Source organism: Lissotriton vulgaris, chromosome 5, assembly GCF_964263255.1.
Source record: "Lissotriton vulgaris chromosome 5, aLisVul1.2, whole genome shotgun sequence".
Taxonomy (NCBI): domain Eukaryota; kingdom Metazoa; phylum Chordata; class Amphibia; order Caudata; family Salamandridae; genus Lissotriton; species Lissotriton vulgaris.
This window is the reverse complement of record NC_141693.1, coordinates 616,365,216-616,388,795: the sequence shown is the minus strand read 5'-3', so window position 1 is coordinate 616,388,795 and position 23,580 is coordinate 616,365,216. Positions and strand designations below refer to the sequence as shown.

Below are 23,580 nucleotides of genomic sequence, written 5' to 3'. Positions count from 1 at the left end.
TGCTATCACAAAACAAAACGCACATTAACAGTTCCTCCTAGAGCGCACTCCACACGCAAACTAGGAGCCTCTATGGCTTTCTTAGGAAGCATTCCTCTAGAAGATTCATGCAAGGCAGCAACATGGTCTACAACACACACCTTCACTAAACACTATTGTGTTGATGTGCAAGCCAAGCAGCAAGCTGCAGTAGGCCAAGCTGTCCTTAAAGCTCTCTTTCAAACTACTGCAACAGACACAGGTGACCACCGCTAGGGGAGACACTGCTGCACAATCGATGCTAGGTGTACAATCTGCAGCTCATATGCCTTGAATGGAAAATGCTACTTACCAGTATGCATCGTTTCTTGGCATGTAGAGCTGCAGAGTTGTACACGCCCTCCCGCGTCCCTGGTTCCTGTGTCTGTTCCAGTTTTATCTTAATTAGATATACACACATGAACATACTTTCTTCTTTTGACTAACTCCATCATTTCCCATCATGGCGAAAAACAATCTAAGGATGGAGCCGATGCCCATGCGCACTATCCTCCAAAGGAGGAGTCACCTATCTCGTGACTACAAAGACATCTTCCAAGACGACAACAACATGCAATCATCCGAGCCCAACACCAGGTGGCGATCTAATGCTAAGTGTACAACTCTGCAGCTCTACATGCCAAGAACAGATGCATACTGGTAAGTAGCATTTGCCTTACATCACTATTGACAGACGAAATCACAGTGCGCCAACGAGAAGAGCATGCATCACTTCATAGGTAATCCAGGTTACATTGCTACAGGCAGCTCTCATCACGCTCCCCTCATCACACTGGTGTAAGGGGCATGCATTGATGGTGATAATCTGCTGATAGTCTGTGTCACCTTGCTTGATGTAGCCACGTTTATATCAATATACACAGACAGTGTCACTCATCTCCATTTTGAGGCTTACATCTTATAAGATTGACTACTAAGTCTAGATGGTTGCTTGCGATGAGGCATAGTATAATGTTTTTGATCTGTACATGGAAGCTAGTTATTACATTTTGGTGCTCAGAGTTTAACTTATTCCCTCTATTTGCCACCATGAATCTCCCTTTACCCTGAGTGCTGGGCCCTCTCACTTCCCCTTTACTACTTGGATTCCAGCTTTTGGTTCTAGCACTATTAGTTGGCCTGTTGTTATACCCAGTGTGTTGTGCACTCTGCGTCAGTAGAGTGGCACTGGCATTCTTGTATGATATGGAAAAATGTACAATGGCAGAACAGCATTGTGGGCAGCCTGGATTGTGTTGTTTTCCCATTTGCAAGAGCTTCTCCAGGTCATACAATTTCTATGTAAATATTTAAATGTTATTAACCTGAGACTGGAGGCGATCGCCATGTATCAGGAAGCCAACTTTTGCAACAATCACTCCTCATTGTCAACGTCACCCATATCCCATTCCCACTTTGCTCTGAGGGGGTTGAGATGTTGACTGTCAGCTGTCTACATACCCTTGCCTTCAAGTTTTTTCATGGCTATCTTCGGTTCCAGATGGTTACATTCTGGGTCTGAGTCAAGCTTCCCTTCTGTATACTTGAGGGGCATGACGGAGTAGCAGATATCTATAGACTGGGGATTGGGGCAGGGAGTATTCAGCTGTAACCTGCTTGAATGTCTTCATATGGTTGTTGGCACAACTGTCTCACAGATTTGAGATCCCTACCAGGTCCCATGGTTTGAATACCTGGATACCGGTCACCTGTGGCAGCCAAGACCTGTGCCACACTGCCGTCTCACCGGTCAGACTCTTGATCCATTCAACTTGTTAAGGGCATGTTGCCAACAGGTGAGTGGTGTTTAAATCAGAGCAGGCAATCTATGTGGGATAGGGGTGCCGTATAGAAAGGCCTCCAGATCAAAGTATTAGAGAACATTAGTCTGCTCTTGAAAGGCTGGGTCCTCTCTTGCTCCAAAAATCCAATCACTGATGGTAATAATGTGGATGTCTAATAGTAAAGATGGTGTCTGCAACTCCCAGTCTTCCATCATAGGGTGATTGCGCTCATTTAAGGAACAGTACGTCAGAAGTGTCCACTGCCCATTATTGACAAGGGTAGGGTTTCCCATTCTTCCAAGTTAGTTTTTGTACTGGTCATGAACGAGGCAATATTCAAGCCCAAACACCAATTAGGACCTCTGGAAATGAAATACTTGAAATTATCCAGTGCATGTTGAAGTTGTGTAAAGGCCAAGCAGTCTGGATGCAGTTTAGCGACCGGTACGAATGTCGAAATTTGTTTGGTGACTGCTGAGACCTTTGGGACTGATCTGACCTTGTCCCCAGATCCACCGTAGCAGCTTGTAGGAGAGGCCAATGAAGGGGGAGTGGTGACATTTGAAAACTTCATATCTAGAGGGGAAGCTTTTGGGAGCCTTCTGTTACCTTGTTAATTGTGCCATTAAATGTTAGCTGCTATCTGACTTGAGCTAGGAAAGGCGGATAGTAAGTCAAAGCTTCAGATTTGAGAGCCCTCGGGTGTATTACAAGTGCCCAACTTAAGTACTATTAATTTATTCTCAATGTGCAGTTCTGTCAATTTTGGAGTGTGTGTATGTGCTCATACCTCATGTTGATAAGACCAATGATCAAGGATATGAGGAAATATGGGCTATTTACGAGTATCCTCCTGCTATCAACAAAAGGGACGGTGACATTTAGCTGGAAATTAACTTAATTTCTTATGCTTCTTTTTTTTTTTAATTCTCTTGACTTCTTTTTTTTTAATATGTTGACATCCTATTATCTGGAGGATAAAAAAGCAGAATCTGACTGCCTTCATGTTCATGTGTTTGCCATTTAAACTCACCTTATATTAATAAATCTCTAGTGTCATTTTCACATTGGAGTTGTCAATTGTGCAAAATGACATATGCCCATATTTCGCGCTGCTGTGAAATGTACAGTTACAGAGCTAAATGTGCATTTCTTTGTTTTAATATTTTTAATGACATATGTTATGTTAACATCTAATGCAGGGTTTATTGACTCTTGTTTTATTACAGTGATGCACGCCATGGGGTGTAGATTTTTTGTGTATAGAGCACAGAGTTAAAGCTGTATGTGTTGAGGAAAACCTCGACCAGGGGACAGCCCTGAGAACAAATGTGTACTCACTAGAAGTACATAAATTGAGGTCGACACTCAAATGGGGCTACTGCCCCATAAACAAATATGACACTTGCGAGGTATCTGTGCATTGAAAAGCATCTCAGCCTGGGGAAGTAAACGTAAACAATCTCAGGGCTCATGTGAGATGTGTGAGAATCAAGACTTATCTCAACTGTGGGAGAGGGGTAAGGCGACTGTGAACAATCAGAGGGTGCATGTTATGGGTGCACTAGGTGAGAATGTTGTATTTGTGCTTATTGTTGGTGTCTTAAGTTAAAGGGAGGAGATGTGTTGTGATCAGTGTTGGGATGGCCCCTTGGGCTGTCTGTCAATTTGTCACTGCAAGATGGGCCAGCATAGAAGGTCAAGTGAGTAGGCTGTCTTTTTTTGGTTCCATCACAGCTCACGCCCCCCAAAAAAGACCCTCACAATAGATCTTTTAAGTGGCAAACTAGCAGTGCCAGACTGCCCAAAAGGTCAGTCCAACACTAGTCATGTTCTTTCTTTAATGGTGTTAAATGTAATAGTGGGATACTGTGTCAGTCGCCCTACATCCATACTATGCGTCAGATTGGTTAGAACCAAAATACTCTGTTGTCATGGAACGGATGTCCTTGGGCATCTGGCAGACTTGAGAAAATCTGGGTTGCGAAGTTGTCTCCTTTTTCCTGTGAAACCTATTTATTTCTCTTATTTGTAAACTTCTATCTCAGTATCTTTCCTCTTTATTCTAACTACGATCTTACCTTGGAAAGACCAGTTTTTCGCTTCTAAGTCTACCTACCATCTTCCAAATCTTCACAAAAAAACCTTCCTTAAAAACAAGACCCTCAAAAGTGGGAGCCTTAAACCTACTTTTTTTTCTTAGTCTAACTTAGGTTGAAAAATCAACATGTTTCAAAAACATATAAGGAATCCACTTTTATAAAACAGAAATATTATAGTACACGGCACAGTTTTATCCATTTATTGATCACCACATTCTGCCACAAATACATGATTTTTTGTGTGTTAGTGATGCCTTTGAATAAAGCCAGAATAGCAGACTTACGTAAGTAAGTGACATCTATCAATACAATCCTATCACAAGGTTCACACAACAAAGGTCCCCTGTTACTGTGACTGGGGTCCCCAGGATATCTCTGTGACCTGATCTTATCAGGACACATGGTATGATCTTTTTCAGGTGGAGTAACCCCTTTTTGTTCTCTCGTACCTGTGCTAATATTTCACACCCCGTCTTGCTTCTCATCTCTCTTAGATTACCTCTCTCTCTTGCATCCCACCCATTCCCACACCACACCTCCCACTCTCCAAAGCTACCTTACCACTCTCATCTCACCCTTCCTGCACCACATCTCCTCTTCTCTTGAACCACCTCAACTCTGACCTGCACACCACTCTCTTGCACATCATCACTCTTTCTTGCCCGCGATCCACTAGTGCTCAAACTCACGCCTCTTCAGCAGTGTATTATGGCTACTAAATAAACCCTGTCTTCTGCACCCCACACTTTCCTGTTCCACGTCTTTTCATAAGCTTTATTATTATTTTTACAAGCATACATACCTTTATGCTCATGAAATATAATTACATCTTAGTGAAATTACTCTTAAACATTTAAAACAACATGCTCATGCCTTATTGCGAAGCACTTGTTATGGTAACTGACACCTGCATAGAAGAGAAATGTAAACATGCCAAAGACTGAGAGCAGCATCCCCTCCCTACACTGTTCATGTTGCATGACTAGGGTTGTAGACCCAGGGTCCTAGAAGTGGGGCCGCAGATACTGCCTCGAGGGGGTCCCACGCACATCTCGCTCTGTGCTCTGCCAGTAGGAGTGTCCCGTAGATCTCTGATGTGACCCTGCAAAAGATCAGCTCTTTACCCAATCTGGAGCTTTGGGACCAGGCCTGTGCCCTGAGAGATCCGCGCTCCCATTCCTGGCCTGGAGGAGCACCGTAGCAGTGTACCTTCTCACCGATGGTGGTACCTCGTTGACATATCCCAATAGTATCACAAGGGGGTGAATGTGGTGGTGGTGGTGGGGATTAATCCGTATTGTGTCATTCTGACCTGTGCATCCTATATCTCCCTTAGTTATTTTGCGATCCTTGGGCACAACTATAGAAAGCGGATAAAATATGCATTCTTGTGCAAACATCTGATAAAAGCGGTCCCCTTCAACTAGACCCATCAGTGATGCTGAAACAATTTTCAAAGTGAGGGTGCTGCCATCAGTGTTGTATCACAGAAGATTGTGACAAATCTCTGCACCTCACAAAGAAAAAGGGCCGCAAATGCGTCACGCCCATTCAGCTGGAGAGCGGTAAGAGTGTGGGATGTAGCCAGTGGTGCATTTTGGAGCACAGTATTGCAAATATATTACTAAAGCATGGTGTCGAGGCACATTTGCAGAGATCACATTTTCCATTGAAACGGCCACAAAATTTGCACTGGCAGGTTAACAGATAAAACTATATAACGTACAAATTATAAGGCGTGGAAATTGGGTTTTAAAATGTCCTTCTCCCCAAATTTCTATCCAAGGATCCAGCTTCCGGCACACCTTCTGGAGATCCGTGTAAAATTGAGCGGGATCATATCTTAGCCACAAACGTTCACGATCGCCCTTTGCAGTTCTCTGCATCACTTCTCGTGCACAGCCCTGCCCTCTCTCATGCTCCACACTCTGCCCTGCACTGTTTCTCTCCATATCTCCAGCAGTTCCCTTCCTCACACCCGTCTTCTCTTTTACCTGATGCTCATTCTTCTTTTGATGGTCCTTAGGACATGCTAAAGAACACCCCCAAAGGACACTTGGACCGCCTGTCCCTGCAGCTGGCCCTGACGGAGCTGGAGACTCTGGCTGAGAAGCTGAATGAGCAGAAGAGGGTGTCTGACCAAGTGGCTGAGATCCAACAGCTGACTAGGAGCGTGAGCGACCGCAGCAGCCTCCACAAGGTGAGTGTCTGAGATCAGGGGTCTTCTCAAACAATTATCAAATATGTGTGATTATCAAACAAGCTGATACTTTTGCTACTATCGACGGTGCGTCTATTAATACCACTCTTACTGTTACTTCAGTGGTGGCCGGCGAACTTTCAGTAAATATGGATTTGGTATCAAGCAGATGTTGTACAGTGTTGGGTGGGTGGTGATTCTAGACCCCATTTTTAAAGTAAAGGTGGGGTCGCAGGGATTTTCAACAGTTTGCTATTTGATTAAAATATTATTCTTCCCTATATCATCTTTACATTTAAGCCACTAAACTCACTTCTACCCAAATAGTCACTTTCAGTACGTACTCATATTGTACCAAAATACTATTGCTTCATTTCCAACAAAATAAATGTGACCGATATTACATATGTTTCCAGTTAATAAAATGTATCACAAGATACCACTGTTTATCCCGGTATAATGTGCCCCAGTATTGACCCATCATCTGAACGCCAGTGATGTGTGTCTATATATATATATATATATATATATATATATATACACACACCCCATATGTGGCTGTTAATACCATTCGTATTGTCATACGTCCGTAGTATTACGCACCCTGAAATCCGCCACATGTCAGTCAATGTCATGCACCACCTTAATACTGGTCAGTATCCTCTTGTGCTCAGGTATGCCCCATAAAATGCCCGTCAGTGCCATACAAATGTAAGGATGATAGGACAAATTATTAATAAATGGGAACATTCATTCAGCGCCAGACTGGGCCTCACAAAATCTAGGTGCTGTTATCTTAAACATTAAAGGAAGAAACCTTATAACACAGCTAAATACAGTACTGCTTGGTACTAGTGTACAGCTATTCCGCTGAATAGGCGATTGTGTGGGCGTTGCAATTTTAACATAATTATAGATGTGCCTCATTTGCCACATAACCCATCATCTGCCGCATAATATGCTGATTTTGACAAACAAAATGTATTACTCAAACGGTTCAAAAGTCACAGTAGAAGGTCCTTTGCAAAGCTGGACTTGTCAACTTTCATTGCCTGACCTCTGTCTAGAGACAGGGCAGGCAAGGAGGAAGGGGCGGGAGCGGAAACAGAACACGGGAATGGGAACAAGTCAGTACGAGTATGGTAGCAAGAGAATAAAGATGTACTATCATATGCTCCCGACTCCTGTGTCTTATTCAGGGGCAAGCGACAGTTGTGTACGCCTACATTCCCAGCCACTATTCTTTTCTTGTTTCGTTTCATTGCTTATTGCTATATTTGTCTCTTCTACTGGTACTAATGACGTACAACCACAGATTGACCATTTCTCTGGAGAAAAACAGGCACACCCATCACATTTGTTCAGGAAGGTGTTATCATCGTAATAAGTTTTGTCAAATTGTTTTGTTTGCGAAAAATAAAGTACCATTGTGCATTTTTAGGTAATTCTTTTTGGAAATGTTTTGTTTGAACTTTGTGGTAAGCCTCTGACACCGAACCACAGTCACCGACAAACCTTTGGTTTGCTAAACACTATTTAATATTATTTCCATACCATGAAAAAATGATTTGCCATGGGAATTGGGGCATTTATGGTCGTCGATGATGAGCAGTATCAGGTTCTAGAAATTTTTGTCAGGAGGGGGTCCGTACGCCCAACAAATGTTGACATAATGCCATCTTTTTTAACTTACAAATAAAAAATCCTATAAATAAGCGCAGAAGTTACCTACCTCCTGAAACATCCCGTCCTTGGAAAAAAATGTCATCCAACCTACTCGCTGAGACACTGGATAGAAATCCCCCTGACTTTGAATGTGGCAACAGCGAAGATTGGGCTTCCAACTTCAACAAATGGATCACCGAAGCAGTCAATAAGCTGGCCCCAATTGAATCAAAGAAACCCAGAAAATGTCTCGTTACCGCCCAATGGTATACGGCTGAGGTAAAAATAGTCAACATTAAGTGCAGACGCGCAGAGCGGACCTGGCGCTCTGACTACAGCCACGAAAAAAACCTGCAATATTTAAAAACTCTACAGGAGTATAAAACTACTATAGTCCAAACAAAATCCGCTTATTTCACAGAAAAAAATTCAAAACTCTACAAACTCCTCCAGAGAACTTTTTTAAACTGTTGCTCACTTAACAAAAACTCCTCGAAACACAGTTTTTAGTTCTGATCAGAGTTTTATTGATGGAATGGCCACCTTCTTCCAAAAGAAAGTACAAACAGTATATGACGACCTTAGCGCCATGGTATCCGGTACACCCTCTAACGAAGTTGGACATACCGATATAACCCACCCCTGCTTCTCCAGCTTCTCTGCACTCGAGAAACAGCAAGTGTATGACTTAAATATCCAGATGAAATCTGGCTCTCCACTGGACCCATGCCCCCCTTACGTCCTGCATCAAATACCTGAGACCATCGCGAATACCCTGACTCCTCTGCTCAATAAAATCATTTCTCAAGGAGAGTTTCCAAAAAACTGGAAAATGGCCTGTATCAGACCTATTCTCAAAAAAGACTCCCTTGACCCTTCTGAGCCCAAACACTATTGTCCTATCTCCTGCAGGGACGGTCCTAGGATTTGTGGGGCCCCGGGCAGAATAGGAACATGCGAGGCCCCTATAATTTGCATAAGATTTAACCTGACAGGAAGTGACCTCATAGGAGGTAATATCAATTGGACATTAATTATATGGCATTGTTTGAAGCCGCTTTGCAAGAAGCAACTTACCTAGTTTTGATATATAAGTAAAATGGTTAGAAATAGCTTTAAAAATCCTAATAAAATACGTACATAAGTGGAAATACATTAAATGAATTTAACCTAGTTATTGTTCTATTGAATGGGATTAATGAAAATGATATGCAAATCGGGGATTCTGGCACTAAGAGAGCTCCAAAGGAGAGGAGAAAAATAAAAGTGGCCCCCATTAGTGAATTAGTTAGCTAGAAAAGTGTCAAAATTAGGGCAGCTTTTAACTTGTAAAGACATGCTGTTTACGTTGGTATGGGAGATTGCATAGATTTGATTTTGCTGCAGGCAATGTTTGTTTTAATATCATGAAAATCAACATTAAAAATATGTTTATCTGACCATAAAGCAGGCAAACAAACAGCCCAAAAAACAGGTCAAATACTAACCTGGCAGATTAGACCATTACACACTGCCTGATTGCCCTAATGTCCAACCCGGCCACTATGTTATACAATTATTGTGCTGATACAGGATCATTGTTTTTGTAAGTAAAGTAAAGGACATGAATATAGGGTCCGATAGGGGCCTGTTTCAATGTCGATTTTAATTTACCACCAGGTAAAGATTAGACTCGAGGGACCTAACACACTGAAAGCCCTAGTTAAGCCAATTTTACATTCTGATTGTGCTCCTCTTCTTGCACCTCTTGTCTGGCTGCTATCTCACACCTATCTGCTCCCCCCGCCCCCTCTCACTTGATTCCGTATTTCACACCCCTTTCATTCACTCTGTGCTCCCTTTCCCTCGTCCTGGATGAGCTGAGCTGTTTTCAGTGTGAGGCGCGTCATTCTATCTTTTCTTTAGTGCCCTGCAGGTTATCCTGCTTCTTATTCAACCAGGGGCAGGGCGCACTTCACAGGTGAGGGCTCTTGAATGACCTGTCTAATCGCTGCTATCCTCATGCAGATGCAGCGATTAGGCCAAGAGAGACCGGCAGGCAGATATTGATTAAATCCCTTGGGCCTCCGGGCCCCCTGGGCCTCCAAACTCTGAAGTATTTGAAAGCGCGAGGCCCCCTGGCTGCGAGGCCCTGGGCGACAGCCCACGCTGCCCATGCCTAGCGCCGGCCCTGATCTCCTGTCTGCCCCTACCTGCAAAAGTCTTAGAAAAAGCTGTGAACCAGGAAATAATGCGGCATGTGGAGGCAAAGAAGCTACTCGATTCCTCACAACATAGCTTCAGACCCCTACACTCCACGGAATCAGCCCTTATCGTGGCCACTGAAAAAATTCGCAAAACCATGGACGAAGGTGGGCGGTCGGCCCTGATATTATTAGACCTCACAGCGGCCTTCAACACCGTAAATCACTCCGTCCTATTAAAAAGACTTGCGTCCCTAGGTTTCACCGGACCTGCCCTGGCCCTCATCACTTCCTTTCTAACTCTCCGCACCAACCAGGTGATCTGGAATGGTCTACAATCCGCCGAATTCTCTCTTCCGGGTGGAGTCCCACAAGGCTCGGCACTGTCACCAACCCTATTCAATCTTTATGTCACCCCCTTAGCTGCCCTGATTAGATCCCATGGCCTACAATTGGTGTCTTACGCCGACGACACACAAATCATTGTGTCCATCTCACAATCCATTGACGATACGGCGAAGTGTTTTAGGAACTGCCTTACTCAGGTTAAGAACTGGATGAGCAATAACTTTTTAAGACTGAACACAGATAAAACTGAAGTCATCGAGTTCGGCCACAAACCCTCCATCTGGAACAACCTATGGTGGCCCCCAGAAGCAGGAGTTTGCCCTCTCCCCGTAGACAAGGTAAGAAACCTCAGCTTCTTATTAGATAAGGAACTCTAATGCAAAGCCCAGGTGAATCAGGTGACTTCCGCCTGTTTCCACAGCATCAAATTGCTCAGGAAAGTCCTACCCTACATCCCGGACATGCTAAGAAAAATGGTGATGGGAGCCCTTGTAATGTCCTGGATAGACTACTGTAACTCCCTTTACCTGGGAGCAGGTGAAAAACAGTGTCTAAACTCCAGGCAATCCAAAATGCGGCGGCCAGAGCCTTATTGAATCTCCCCAGACGTCACCCTACGTCCAAAGCTATTCGGGAACTGCACTGGCTCCCAGTCAGACTCCGCATTCAATTGAAAGCTCTCTGCCTGGTTCACCGATCTATACACGGCAAGGGACCTGACGACTTCAATAATCTACTGGCCCGATATGTACCCTTGCCTACACTGAGGTCGGCCACCCATGATCTAGTCTGTCAACCCAGAATAAACAGAGCCCGATGGGGGGGGGAAGTCCTTTTCCTACCAGGCAGCTAAAATCTGGAACTCGCTACCCCCAGCACTCCGTGCCCAAAAATCCAAAATGAGCTTCAGGAAGGATCTAAAGACCTGGCTTTTTACTTAATACAATCTGCCCCACGGCCTGCCCCTACTCTCTGTATCTTTAGCGCCAAGATGCCACGGCATTCGTGCGCTCTACAAGCATTTCAGTCAGTCAGTCAGTCAGTCAGTCACAGGGGGGGGGGCATCAAAAAGTTTGAAGACCTCTGGTGTAGAGGGTGTTCACATAGTCCAACTTGCAGGTGACTCGGGCATGAGTGACAGTTTTTCTAATGCTGCTTGGGAACCATAAAATCTTCTTCGGCATCTTCGATGTGGAAACAGGATGCAGGGACAGCATTGACTTGTGCAGCATTGACTTGTGCAGTCATGTTCAGTTTGATGTCTATGATTATTCTGGGGTTCCTGGCAATGATGCTGTGTGTGGGTCTGTGTTGGCCGGCCTTGGTTGGAGTCTCATGGTGATGTGTTCTTGCTGAAAATTGATACTTCTGTCTTGACAGTGTTGAGCTTGAGACAGCTTGCTTTTCTCCAGTTTGTGACTTAGGTCATTTATTTGTATTTGTATTTATTTTATTTGTAAAGCGCAAACATTCATCCTGAAAGGACATCACAGCGCTGAGAAAAAGTTTGCAGGTGATTTTAACGGCAGCACTAGTTGAGAATTATTGATCTGACCTGGGGAAGAGGAATGTCTTTAGTTGTTTCCTAAATGAGAGGAAGCAGTCAGTTGTTCTGAGTTTGGGGGTAACTCATTCCACTTTGTTGCGGCAATGTGAGAGAAGGCCCGTTCTCCCATCTTGACAGTCCGAGCTCGGGTGATGGATGCTCTACCTGACGTCATAGATCGTAGGTTTCTAGAGGGTTTATGAAATCTGATCATGTCATGTAGGATGATGGGGTCTGTATCGTGGAGTACTTTGTGTGAAATACACAACAGTTTAAAAATGGCTCGTTGTCGCATTGGAAGCCAATGAAGCTCACGCATACAGTTTTTGGCTGAGTCGTATTTTCTTTTATTACAGATGGCTTTGGCAGCGGCATTCTGAACCATCTGTAATTTGGAGAAGAGGTAATCTGCCATTCCCACAAACAGGGAATTGCCGTAGTCCAACCTACTCATCAATAGTGATTGGACTAGTGTTTTCCTGCAATCTGTCGGAACCCAAGGAAAGACTCGTCTAAGCATCTTCAGAAGGCCGAAGCCTCTGCCGCAAACTATGGAAACATGGGATTTCATGGATAAGTCCCTATCCAGTGTTATTCCTAGATTTTTGGCTTTTGCAGTAGGGTTGGGAGGCAAGCCCAAGTCGCTCAGCCACCAGCTGTTGTCCCAGGCCTGTGTGCCTCTGCCGAACAATAGAATTTCAGATTTGTCAGCATTTAGTCTGAGACAGTGGTCCTGCATCCAAATTGCCAACTCAGTCAAGCAGTTCGTCAGTCTGGTTTTAGAGTCATCTTTTTCATCAATGGTGACCATCAGCTGGGTGTCATCCGCATAGGAGCACATTTTGACACCCCACTTTTTGCTGATGGTTGCCAATGAGGAGACGAACACGTTGAACAGGGTTGGGCTCAACGACGCCCCCTGAGGAACTCCGCATTTTATAGGTCACGGAGGGGATGTGTAGTCACCCAAGCGAACTGATTGGGTTCGATCCGCTAGGAACGATTGTAACCAACCTAGTGCTTTGTCTTGGATTCCTTTCTCTGCCAGGGTGTTCAATAATTGATCGTGAGGTACGGTATCAAAAGCCGCTGATAAATCAAGGAGTATCAGAGCGACTGTTTTACCTTGATCCACCTTGGTTCTAATACTGTCTGTCACCGCTAGGAGTGTGGTTTCGGTGCTATTGTTTGTCCGGAACCCTGTCTGTGAAGCGTCCAGCAAGCAGTTGACTTCCAAAAATGTGGAAAGTCGTCTGTTGACCAACTTCTCCAGGACCTTTGATAAATAAGGTAACTGGGATATTGGTCTGTAATTGGCCGGATTGTTTACATCTGCCCCAGCCTTCTTTACTAAAGGGGTAACTAGGGCCTGTTTCCATGATTTTGGGAATTCGGCAGAACTAAGGGAGAGATTAAGTGCTCTAGTGACTTCTGGACATATTACAGGGGTTAGCTGGGAAAAAATGTAATGTGGGCATGGGTCAAGTGGTGAACCCGACTTGACCTCAAGCATGACTTTTTCTACCTCCTCTTCTGTAAAAGGGCCAAAACTGTGACAGATGGTATGTGCAACGGTTGGTACATTTTGTTCGTTTTTTACTGTCCCTGGTTTTGGAAAGGAGGCATAGATGGTATCAATTTTTTCACAGAAAAAGTCATTAAGTTTGTTACAGTTCTCCTGTGAAGGAGTAAGATGTAAGGAGAGATTGGTTGGGTTGCATAATTCTCTGACAATTTTAAAAAGTTCTTTTGAGGAATTTTTATTCTCGGATACTCTGCGTGTGAAGTAGTCCTTTTTTGCATTTCTGATCGCCCTATGATAGAGTGTTTGTGCTTTCCTGAAGCTGTCTTTGGTCTCATCTGTCTTGGATACTCTCCATTTATGCTCAAGGGAGGTGCAATTTCTTTTTAAGAGTTTAATCTTAGGTCCGTACCATCTCTCTGATTTTTTGTTGCCAGGTTTGTGACGGGATTGGGTGGTCGAACAATGTTCAAGTGCATTTTTAATGTTTTTGTGAAGGAGGTCTATTTCCTCATGGATATTAGTACTTGTACAGGAGGGATGTGAGAAATGATTTCTGAATTTATCAGGTGTGAAGGATTTCCAATTACTCGTGTTTGCTGTAAGTGCACTGTGTTTTTTGGTCTGGGGGATGGGGAGGTTAATGCGGAAGGTGATCATATAATGATCGGTCCATAACAATGGTGTTAAAGGGTCAATGTCAGTGGATTCGATATTAGAAAATATCAAATCTAATGTATGTCCTGCAATGTGTGTTGGTTGGTGGACTCTCTGAGATAACTGCAAGATAGCCATATCTTCCACTAATAGGTTCGTCAAAGAGCTGCTGCTGTTGTCCAGATGTATATTAAAATCTCCAAGGAGGAGGATGTTCTTGTTCTTTAAACAGACAGGCAGGTAGTGAACTTGTTTCTTGTGTTGGGGGTCTTACCCGAGAGGAAGGCCAAAATGTTGATACCTGTCCACTACTTGCTTCTTTGAAACCAGTTTGGCTATTGTCAACACACAAATCATTTTATCAACCGATTTGGCCCTGGTCGAACTCTCTTCTTGTAAGAGTGAACCAACAGTACTTTTGGCCCTATCTATGAACTTGATGGTACAATTTTTGGGCGGTTGGATTCTGAAATTTGTGTAATCTCTCATTTCTGTTTGTTTCTTTTGTTTGACCTGAAATAAACTATGTTTGTTTTCTTGTATGCACCCGAGTGTTGAGTTTTTTTTTATCGCTTTGATGCTTAGTACTAAGAGATACCCTTATGTATGTATTATTGATCAAATCTGTTCGTTTCATTACATAAGTTAGGGTTTGAATGATCCCTTTGTCAGCCTCTTGTTATTTGGTTAATATTTACCCAAGCTCTCAAGGGGTTCCTGGGTTGCCATTGTTTATTGCATTCCTTACTTTTACATTATCATTCTCCCAGCTAGTTTGTGTGTTTGGGGGAATGGTGGGGTCTGTGTTTCCTGTAGGGAATGAGAGCTGTATGATTTGTGATGGCACCATCGCGTTGTAGGCGTTGGTTTATTCCACTGTTTTATTGACTGAAATGCATCCATGTATTTTACAGAAATTGCATGATCGTCTAGTGCCTACAGATGGCAGTGTTGTACCATACAATATCTGGCAAGCCGCGTCTCCGCCTTGTCAGCAGCAGATACATTTCACATCAAAAGATGTTTCACCAATGCCCAGGTCTTTGTATGTTACAAGCTCACAGCATGTCTGCAAATAGGAAAACCATTCCCGCGCAGTCTGAGAGAAAGAAAGAAAATGCAGACCTGTTTCCTTACAGTCGCAATTGTGAGGCTATTTCTTTCTCAACTGCTCCGGTGGGGGGTTTCGTTCATTTTATTACTTACCTCGGTTATTCGACGCTGTTTGAAGCTTTCCTGAGAACCATTTTACACAGAAACCTGACCGCATTGTCCAGTGTTCCAGAAGATACAAAGGAGTTGCTTCCTCAAAGCACATTAAGGAACAACTGGGGACTTCATCCATCGTCTGCAAAAAATAAATGGATTATAAATGTTTTGTAAAACAATAAGATGCACATTTCTGCACAAGTATATTCACATTTCTTTGTTAAATGACTGGGCCCTGCAGAAGATATGTGGTTTAGTGGCCAATCTGCTGAATGTAGACCAAAGAGTTGCCCATTAGGATCCTGGTTTCCCAGTTGATGCAATTGTGTGATCGTCGGCAAAATACGTTGAGCCAAGAGGTAGCCTGATGTTTCCAATTACACTTCCGAACCTCTGCTTGTTTAATTGACACACCAACCCTGCGATTACGCCCACTCTCCGCCGGTCGATAAAGAAACTTGGAAAAAATATCCTCTAGCGTGCCGTTTAAACACTGGCTTTTGCCATGCGTTTGCGTGGCCAGAGAAGTTCGAGAAGCAGGGTATTTAAAGGAGAGGGCAGGTAGATCTGTTTGTACTGCTGAACAATCAGTGTCTGTCCTTCTCTTCCTGATGGGCATTTCCAGAGGCCCGGTGTTTGATGGGCAGTGTTTTGACGGTGATTTATGATTGGACTGGGCGCTCTCTGCAGGTGTTCTGTGATGGCGTTGTGGCTGGCTTCTCTCTTGGCTGACTACATTAACCGCCCTGGCCGTGGTATTTTTCATGTTTTTGAAGTATGGTGACCCGATTCCTGTTGTATGAATCTGGTTTTGCTCTAACTCTGTTGGTGACCATGGCTGTGGCTTATGGACAGGAACAGCGGGTGCTTTTCAGTGTTTGGTGCGCCAGAAGCAGGGATTCTTCATGGTTTGTTGGATTTCATGTTAACCTCTAATGGACTTCAAGGGGTTTCAGCTTGTTTTAGATTAGGAATGTGTGTCTGAGTGGTGAGGCCTCAAGGGACCCCCGTTTGAAGCGTTAGTCAGAGGTTTGAATTCCGTGCTTAATTTGTAAAATATTAAGTGCAGGTGCTCATATTTTTTTAGGAGGCCACACCCACTTCCCCCGGCTCCGTCCACTTCCTCCAGTGGCTCCACCCACTTCATTTATTAGCTCCGTTCACACCCATAATCCTCAACACATCAGAGCTGCTTCCTCACTTCTTGAGTTCTGCAAGAAGCTGAAGCCCTGGCTCTTCACATAAGCACTTAGGGGCCTCACACCTACACACCTGTCCAAGCGTCTCAATACCCGCTTGAGTGATTAGTGTCCTAAACAAATCAATATAACATAATATTATATATGGGAACGAGGCTCCGGTGCGCCTGGTTCTCTGTATAATCAAAGGTCGAGTTATGTGGGAAGTTTGCTTGATGGATAAGTGACCACCAACCTACCCGCTGAGGAGTCTTCAGCGGTGTTGGAGGCTGATGCTGCTGCCAGGATGTAAACCAAAACCTGGTGTGTTTCTTTCTTGAAACACTCGAACCCTTCGCAAATATTAACGCCAAGATATGGCGATAACGCTTTCATTGATGAAATATTAACTTCTATATTCATTTTTTTAAATAAATTGATTAAAGTGCTGAGTTGCGGTTTCAGTGATTACAAAAAGCTTGTGATTATGATTTTGTGTGTCAAGCCCGGTGTGAAGTCACGCCTGAGTGTTTATTTATTGACGTGGCTAGAATGTCAACTTAGTTTTTGCCTAATACACGCAAACTGTACTCCGTCCTTTTCATTTTCTTTTGCCAATGCACTGTGTATTTTTTAAAGAAACATAGTTGGTAAGGTTTCAAAACAATCAACGTCTGTGAGTTTAACTTTCTTTCTCTTGCCATGATTGGTCATTCTTCTGTTCTTGCTTGTTTTGTAAAAGAACGTTGGGTATATAGCGCTAAAATCTGAATGTAAGCTGTTTTGAAGCACTACTGGGTCCAAATTATGCAGTTTGGTTCTGATGCAATAGAGTTTTCCACTCACATTTCTATAGATTGCCCACCATGTAATCAATACCTTTGAACATGTTAACCGTTGCAAACTTCAATTTTCACATATCATTCAGTAATTAGCTGTTTTTTGCATATCAGGCTGAAGTGCAAATGTTGGTGCAAAATAGTACAGCGGGAGAGCAAAGTGTATGAATCCCGACCATGGCAAACAGAAGTGGGACACGGTGGTTGAGTAGCTTGATCAGGGTAATATCTTTTTGGACTGGGAAGCCAAGATTTGATTTTATAACATTTTGTTCCAATAGCGTAGCCAGCGTGTCATGGACCCTAGTGCAAAGCAGAAAATGCCCCTACCCACAGCCCACTCCTAGCTGCTGTTTGGATTGTAAACCATAGCAGTAGTCCAACTGAATGAGCCTTGGTGCCACTGCACCTGCTGCATCAGTGGAAACTACGCTCCTGGTTAATTCGAAACCAAGAAAAGTAGTCATAAGATCAGCCCCTGCAAATAAAATCCTAAATAAATACTTTGTAAGGTCCTTTGACAAAACTGAGACACATACATCCCTCCCTGTCACCACAACATAATCATAACAACTCAGTGCCAGCTCCTCTGTGAGGAGTCACAGGACCTGGGAGTTAAGAGTGTGATTGAGAGGGGGGGAGGGAGGGCTGTGCCTGTGTGGAGCTTGTTCCAGAGTGTAACGCTGCTCTTTGTGGGATGCACGTTCCTGTGGTGGCCACAATGGCATGTTAATAATGCTCATCATTGCAGCCTGAATGACGGGCTGTGCACTCATGGCATTGTTCTGTGAAGTGCGGGTTCTGCACTTCCCCTGTGTGCACATAGTGGAAGTGATAGTGAAAGGTAGCCTGGAGACCTCGGAATGCAACATTTGCCTCCGCCAGCACCGAGCACCATCTCTGACAGAGCGCGCACCACATTGGGCCTGAAGGCAAACTGCCCCTTCGGTGAATTACCGGAATGACCAGCTGGAGATGGCAGTTAGAAAAGCTGGGCTTGGACTGGCCTGTGTGCGCCTTTTTCCTTTTAAAATATTCAGAAACAGATCTTTAGGGGGAACACCAGGCTCTTGTAAGAGACTAATTCTGTATTTGTAAAGATCAGGGAAGAGGACTTTCTTTTCCTTCTGCTCAAGCAAACACGCTCCACTAGCTCAAAGCACTCTTCTCCATCACTGCCTCTTCTTTGCACCATTTTTTCCTAATGTGTACACAAAATATGGCATTTGTGTCTGTGCTAATCATGGTAGTTTATCTGCCTATCGTAAATAAGCCCCAGCACACAGTAATCTGCACGTTTGTTAGCAAAGAAGTTTCAATTTGTCACATCTGGGAAAACTGAAAATGTATATAATTTTAACATGGACCCATTTCACCAACTGCACTGACCTTTTACCCAGTTCTCTCTTACCAGGAGGTTTTAGGGGATTCACGACGGTTCCTTTCCTCTGACACTTCCTCTGTTTTCTCTGTGTCCTCTCATCGAACTCAACTGCTCCGGCTTCTCTATTCTGGAAGATTCCTTTGCGGCCGGGGGCCTGGATGGGGACAACCAACCAGCTCTCAGACTCTCACGCTGCCAGGAGTTCCCCGGAAATCGACTCGCGCTGAGGCCTGCCTGTTCCATTCGTGCCGAGGCCTGCCTATCCCTGCAGAGCCTTGAAGGTGCCTCCAACTACAGCCCCCCTCGTCGCTTCACTCCTTGCTCTGCAGCTGAGAGACTCCGATCGCGCCTCAAATAATGAATCAAACTTCACCATGAAAAAGTCGGCACCTGCAACACTTCTCAGGAGCATACCCATGGCTCTCAATGCTATAGACCCGGCCCTGAGAAATAGGTGCCAGCGCTTAGCACCGGCACAAATTAAGCACTATTTGAATCCCAACTGCTCTGTTCTGCCTTTTATTCTTCCAAGGGTGATAATACGAGTACAATTAAATTGGGTAACAATCTCAACAGATTTAGAGGGTAAATGCGTGGTCTACAAATATACCCTTTATGTTCTTATGTTGCGACATTAGTTGTGAACAAGTTGCTGTCCCGGAGAGTTTGCTAGCTTCCTAGATGTGCACTCTGATACCCGCAAGGGTTCTGTTCACGCCATATTAACATTTCAAAATAAATAAATGTGTGGAGTAGCTTGCCACGCAAACATAAGGAGATGATGGACGAAGCGCTGAAACTTTGCAGACGCTTTTCGCCAGTCATAGATCTGGGTTGAATCTATTGTCATTCTTTTTAGCTCACTTTGCCACCACATTTCAGACCCAGCCATATGCAAATCAGTCTTGACCATGTGCATCATGGGAACAGTCTAGCCCGAACTTCCAAGCCAGGTCTTTCCTGGACCGGAAACAAGCGTCCTGGGACCAGTTTCGGGGTGACACCACTCATCAGCCAGTCTAGCTTGAATCCAGTGGCAAAGTGAGCTTTCAACGCCTGTAGTTAATAGGGCGTGTTGAGAGAAGAGCGTGTTCCAGGCTATTGATGAAAAGGGTAAACAGGAAGGACGCAAATACACACCCTTGACACCCTCCCCTTGTAGATATAAAATGTTCAATGATGCCCACCCCCTGTGAGTATCTTACTGTGGCAGTGGTGCAAGCATGTAGATTCGCTAAGAGGAGTACAATATAGTAAATAAGTAAACATTTTAGGTCGAGCCTGAGCAGCACATGCGCTGCTCTGCGAGGTATTCTGTATTGTGGTATGCACTTGAAGACCCACCCACACTCCGCCCTATTTGTCATTGACTTGTATTATTGTCCTTCGTAAATGCTGGCGTCTGATTTGTAATTAGGCTTGTTATTCCCTCCTTAGTATCAGCTTGTCTTCACTTGTAACCTTCCATGAGGACACCCCCACTAACGTGTTGCAGTTTGGTAGGATTTAATTATCAGCCTCTTAGCACTATTTCGTTTAATGGTTTTCGCATGTCTGCTTTTGCAGGCAGGACATGTGACATGCTCTCTCCCGACAGCTTTATTATATATTTGTTTTACATAGCACGGCACGCCACGCTGATAGTACAGCCGTGCCTTTGCTTTACTTGCTGCGCCAAACGCGGCTGCATGTTTTTTTTAAATTATTTTTTTCAATTGCCCCATGCCACACTTACACTTTAATATCATCTGTGCCCCTTTCCTTAAACAAGTCGAGTCTAAGGAAAGGGGCGTGACCACCATTAAAGTGAAAGCGCGACATGGGGCGCTTTTACAAAAAAAAGCATTTGTTTGGACAAACTTTTTTTTTTTGTAAAAGCGCCCCATGCCGCGCTTTCACATTAATGGAGGCCACGCCCCTTTCTTTAGACATGGCTCGTCTAAAGAAAGGGGCGCGGCTTATATTAAAGTTAAAGCGCCGCATGGGCATTTATGCAAACTAGCATTTGTAATGCAATAGGTGTCGCATTATGAAACTCACATAAATGCGGGACCTATTGCATTGCAGATGCCTATTTATAAAGTGTGTGTTTGCCGAGACGTCTTAGCACTATGCGTTCCTGCTAGAAAGAGAATACAGACAATCTACTAGGAGCGAGTGGCGAAAAGCCATATATTTGACAGTTTTTTAAAAGAAGATATATTGGACTGGAATCTCAAGACAAAGGGCAAGAAATCCACAGCCTACAGACAAAGAAAGAAAAGGGTCTGCACCCAGCAAAAAGAGCAGATCCCATAACTTCCTGCAATTGACCCTATCAAAAGTGGACTTGAGATCCATGAAAAGCCAGGTGCAAGGATCCTAGCTGGGCCACAATATATTTTTTTCAATTAAATAAAGTTTTAGGCACTGGTCAATTGTTGATTCACCCAGCCTAAAACCATATTGAACCTCTGATAATATCTTATTTGTGTCTGCCCACAGTGATAGTGTATCTAAAATGACCCTACCAAGGACCTTGACTACTGTGTCATAGTGTGAAATAGGACGATAGCTCTGTGGATTGCGCTTGTCACCTTTTTTGAATATCAGGACTATGATGGGAGAGGACCATGATAGCAAGACGCCCTCCCTCACTGCAGCATTTAAAACCAGAGTCAAAACTGGGCCCCAGACATTGATATTATCGCGAAAAAGATCCGGAGGAATGCAGTCGGTCCTGTAGCCTTGTTGTGAGACAGAGCCTGAATTCCCTGGCAAGCTTCCTCATGGGTAAAGATGACATTCGCTCTCCCTGATATCAGGCCTGCCTCATTCTCCACCCCTTCAGTAAATCCAAAATGGTATGCACCCTTGCTATGATCCACCCATTGGTGTGTGGAGATATGATGACATAAGGTAGGCACCACGGGCTCCACAAAACATGGCCTATTTATTACCCGCCATAAAAGGGCAATAGCTCTCAGCTCACTGGCTTGAATAAGATCTGCCCAGGCAGACCTCCATGAAGTGGGCTTGCGTCTCTTAAGTACCTTCTTATAGTCTATACGACAACTGGCCACATACTCCTTATCTCGAGGGGTCTGCTTAAGAGCCGCCTTCAAAAGGCAAAAACCACAATCAAACAATTTAGGATTATCTAAACTAGGTTTGTTTGCTGGGGCCACTAACAGCGCTAAAACCTTCTGGGAAATGTGTGCCAAGGCTCTCAAAATCAACCCCCACCAATCCACCCACGCCCCCCCACCCCCCAGGGGGAATGGATCTAAACAGGTAAGTATCTTCTGCTGACAAGCTGAGAAAAGCAACATGTTGAAGACTCTGGAGTCTACCTGTGACTACCTCAATCGTCTACCCAGTTCAGAGGGGATAACTTCACCTGACATCTTTGGTGTCAGACCAAGCCCACCCCTTACCCCTTCAAAAACCAAAGACAAGGAGTTGTGGTCACTGAAAGGGCTGTGAATAATGATAAAATCCACAATAGACAGATACAAGGAGGCTAAGACAAAAATAAAATCAGTAATAGTTGCACTTGCCCCTCCCTTTAAACGTTAGTGGGATATGTGGCGTGGATGAATTTGCCAGGTTCTCTGGTGTGAAAAACCAAATTGTAAGAGTACAAGAAACTATTTAACTCCGAACCTTCTAGTGTGCGTACCATATGAAGCCCATCTGTAATCATACACTGTGATTTAGCGCGATCAGAGACTAGGGGACTAAGACAAAAATGATATTCAAATCCACAGCCCGGACACGCTTTTCCTGCCCTAGGCCACCCCGCCAGGGAATCAATGGCACAACATAGACTTGTGAGGTTAGATGTCCCACTTGACCCTCATTTTGCATTGTAATAAATAATCAAAACGATAGGTGTAGATCTCAAAACATACAGCTTGAAGGCCTAGAACAGATGAGAATGGCACTTAAGGTCTTTAATAAAGCCACATACATCCAAGGTCACAAAGCAGCTGTAACAAAGTACTTCCAAGACTCGTAGACACGATGAGACGATGTAAAAGATGACTTTTATTCCATGTTCATTAGGTCCCATCCATCACCAACAGCTCCTCACCATCAACGTCCCCTTTCTTCCTATCACACTCTATGACCTCACTCCATTCCATTACCCGGGATACTCTCCAGTGCAAACATCAGCACTTGAGATACCATGCACCTTCCCCCCTTAACAGCAACAAAAATGTATTACAGTCTATGTACATATGCGCCATAAAACAAATTCAACAAATATTAAGAAACATGACACTATGCATTATAAGGGTGCGCAATTTCATACATGGGGATCATACAGTTTTAAGAAAACATTAAAGTCATAAGCATTTCCAGTAGATTACATTTTCCTTTTCATTTTTTCCCCCTTCATTTTAATCCAAAAGATAATCTTTGAAGTATAAAGGCAGTTTAGTGTTGCTAGTAGACTTCCTCATAGGCACCTCTGCAATGGGTACCACCACTGCATCCTGATATAATCCAGTAGACAGGATTTCCAGATAAGAGTAGTTTATTGCAGGAGAAACAGCTTATACATCCACAACCATCAGAAGTCCAACTCCACCAACCCAACTCCCAGGTACAGAACGTTCAACCCACAGTATAACATAACAATTCTATAAGAACATTCCAAGTAGGAATACTACACATCCTTAACAACCAAATCCTTTCTGAGAACAACCACCCTATTGAGATTCCATCTACGGGCGCCTTCCGTTTTGACTGAACGAAAAGAAGGTGAACTCCAATCCCATCCTCGCCGCCAGTATAACAAAGTACTTCCAAGACTTGTAGATACAATGAGAGGGTGTAAAAGATTACGTTTATTCCATGTTCATTAGGTCCCATCAGTGTCGGCCCACTGCCAGGAGCAGCAGAGAGTCCCTCCAAAAGAAAGCAAGGGCCCAGCCCAGCCTCTGCCGGCTGCGGACGA

The 23,580-nt window shown here is 44.0% G+C and overlaps 1 protein-coding gene across 6 annotated transcripts in view; it reads left to right on the top strand.

Moving 5' to 3' along the window:
• ARHGEF10L (Rho guanine nucleotide exchange factor 10 like) overlaps positions 1-23,580 on the top strand; it is a 763,679-nt gene that overhangs the window by 568,589 nt on the left and 171,510 nt on the right. For all 6 annotated transcript variants that reach the window (XM_086922050.1, XM_086922049.1, XM_086922052.1 and 3 more), the window contains one exon: positions 5,931-6,104. In XM_086922050.1, coding sequence (XP_086778176.1) covers positions 5,931-6,104 — 174 coding nt within the window. The remainder of the gene's footprint in view (positions 1-5,930; positions 6,105-23,580) is intronic.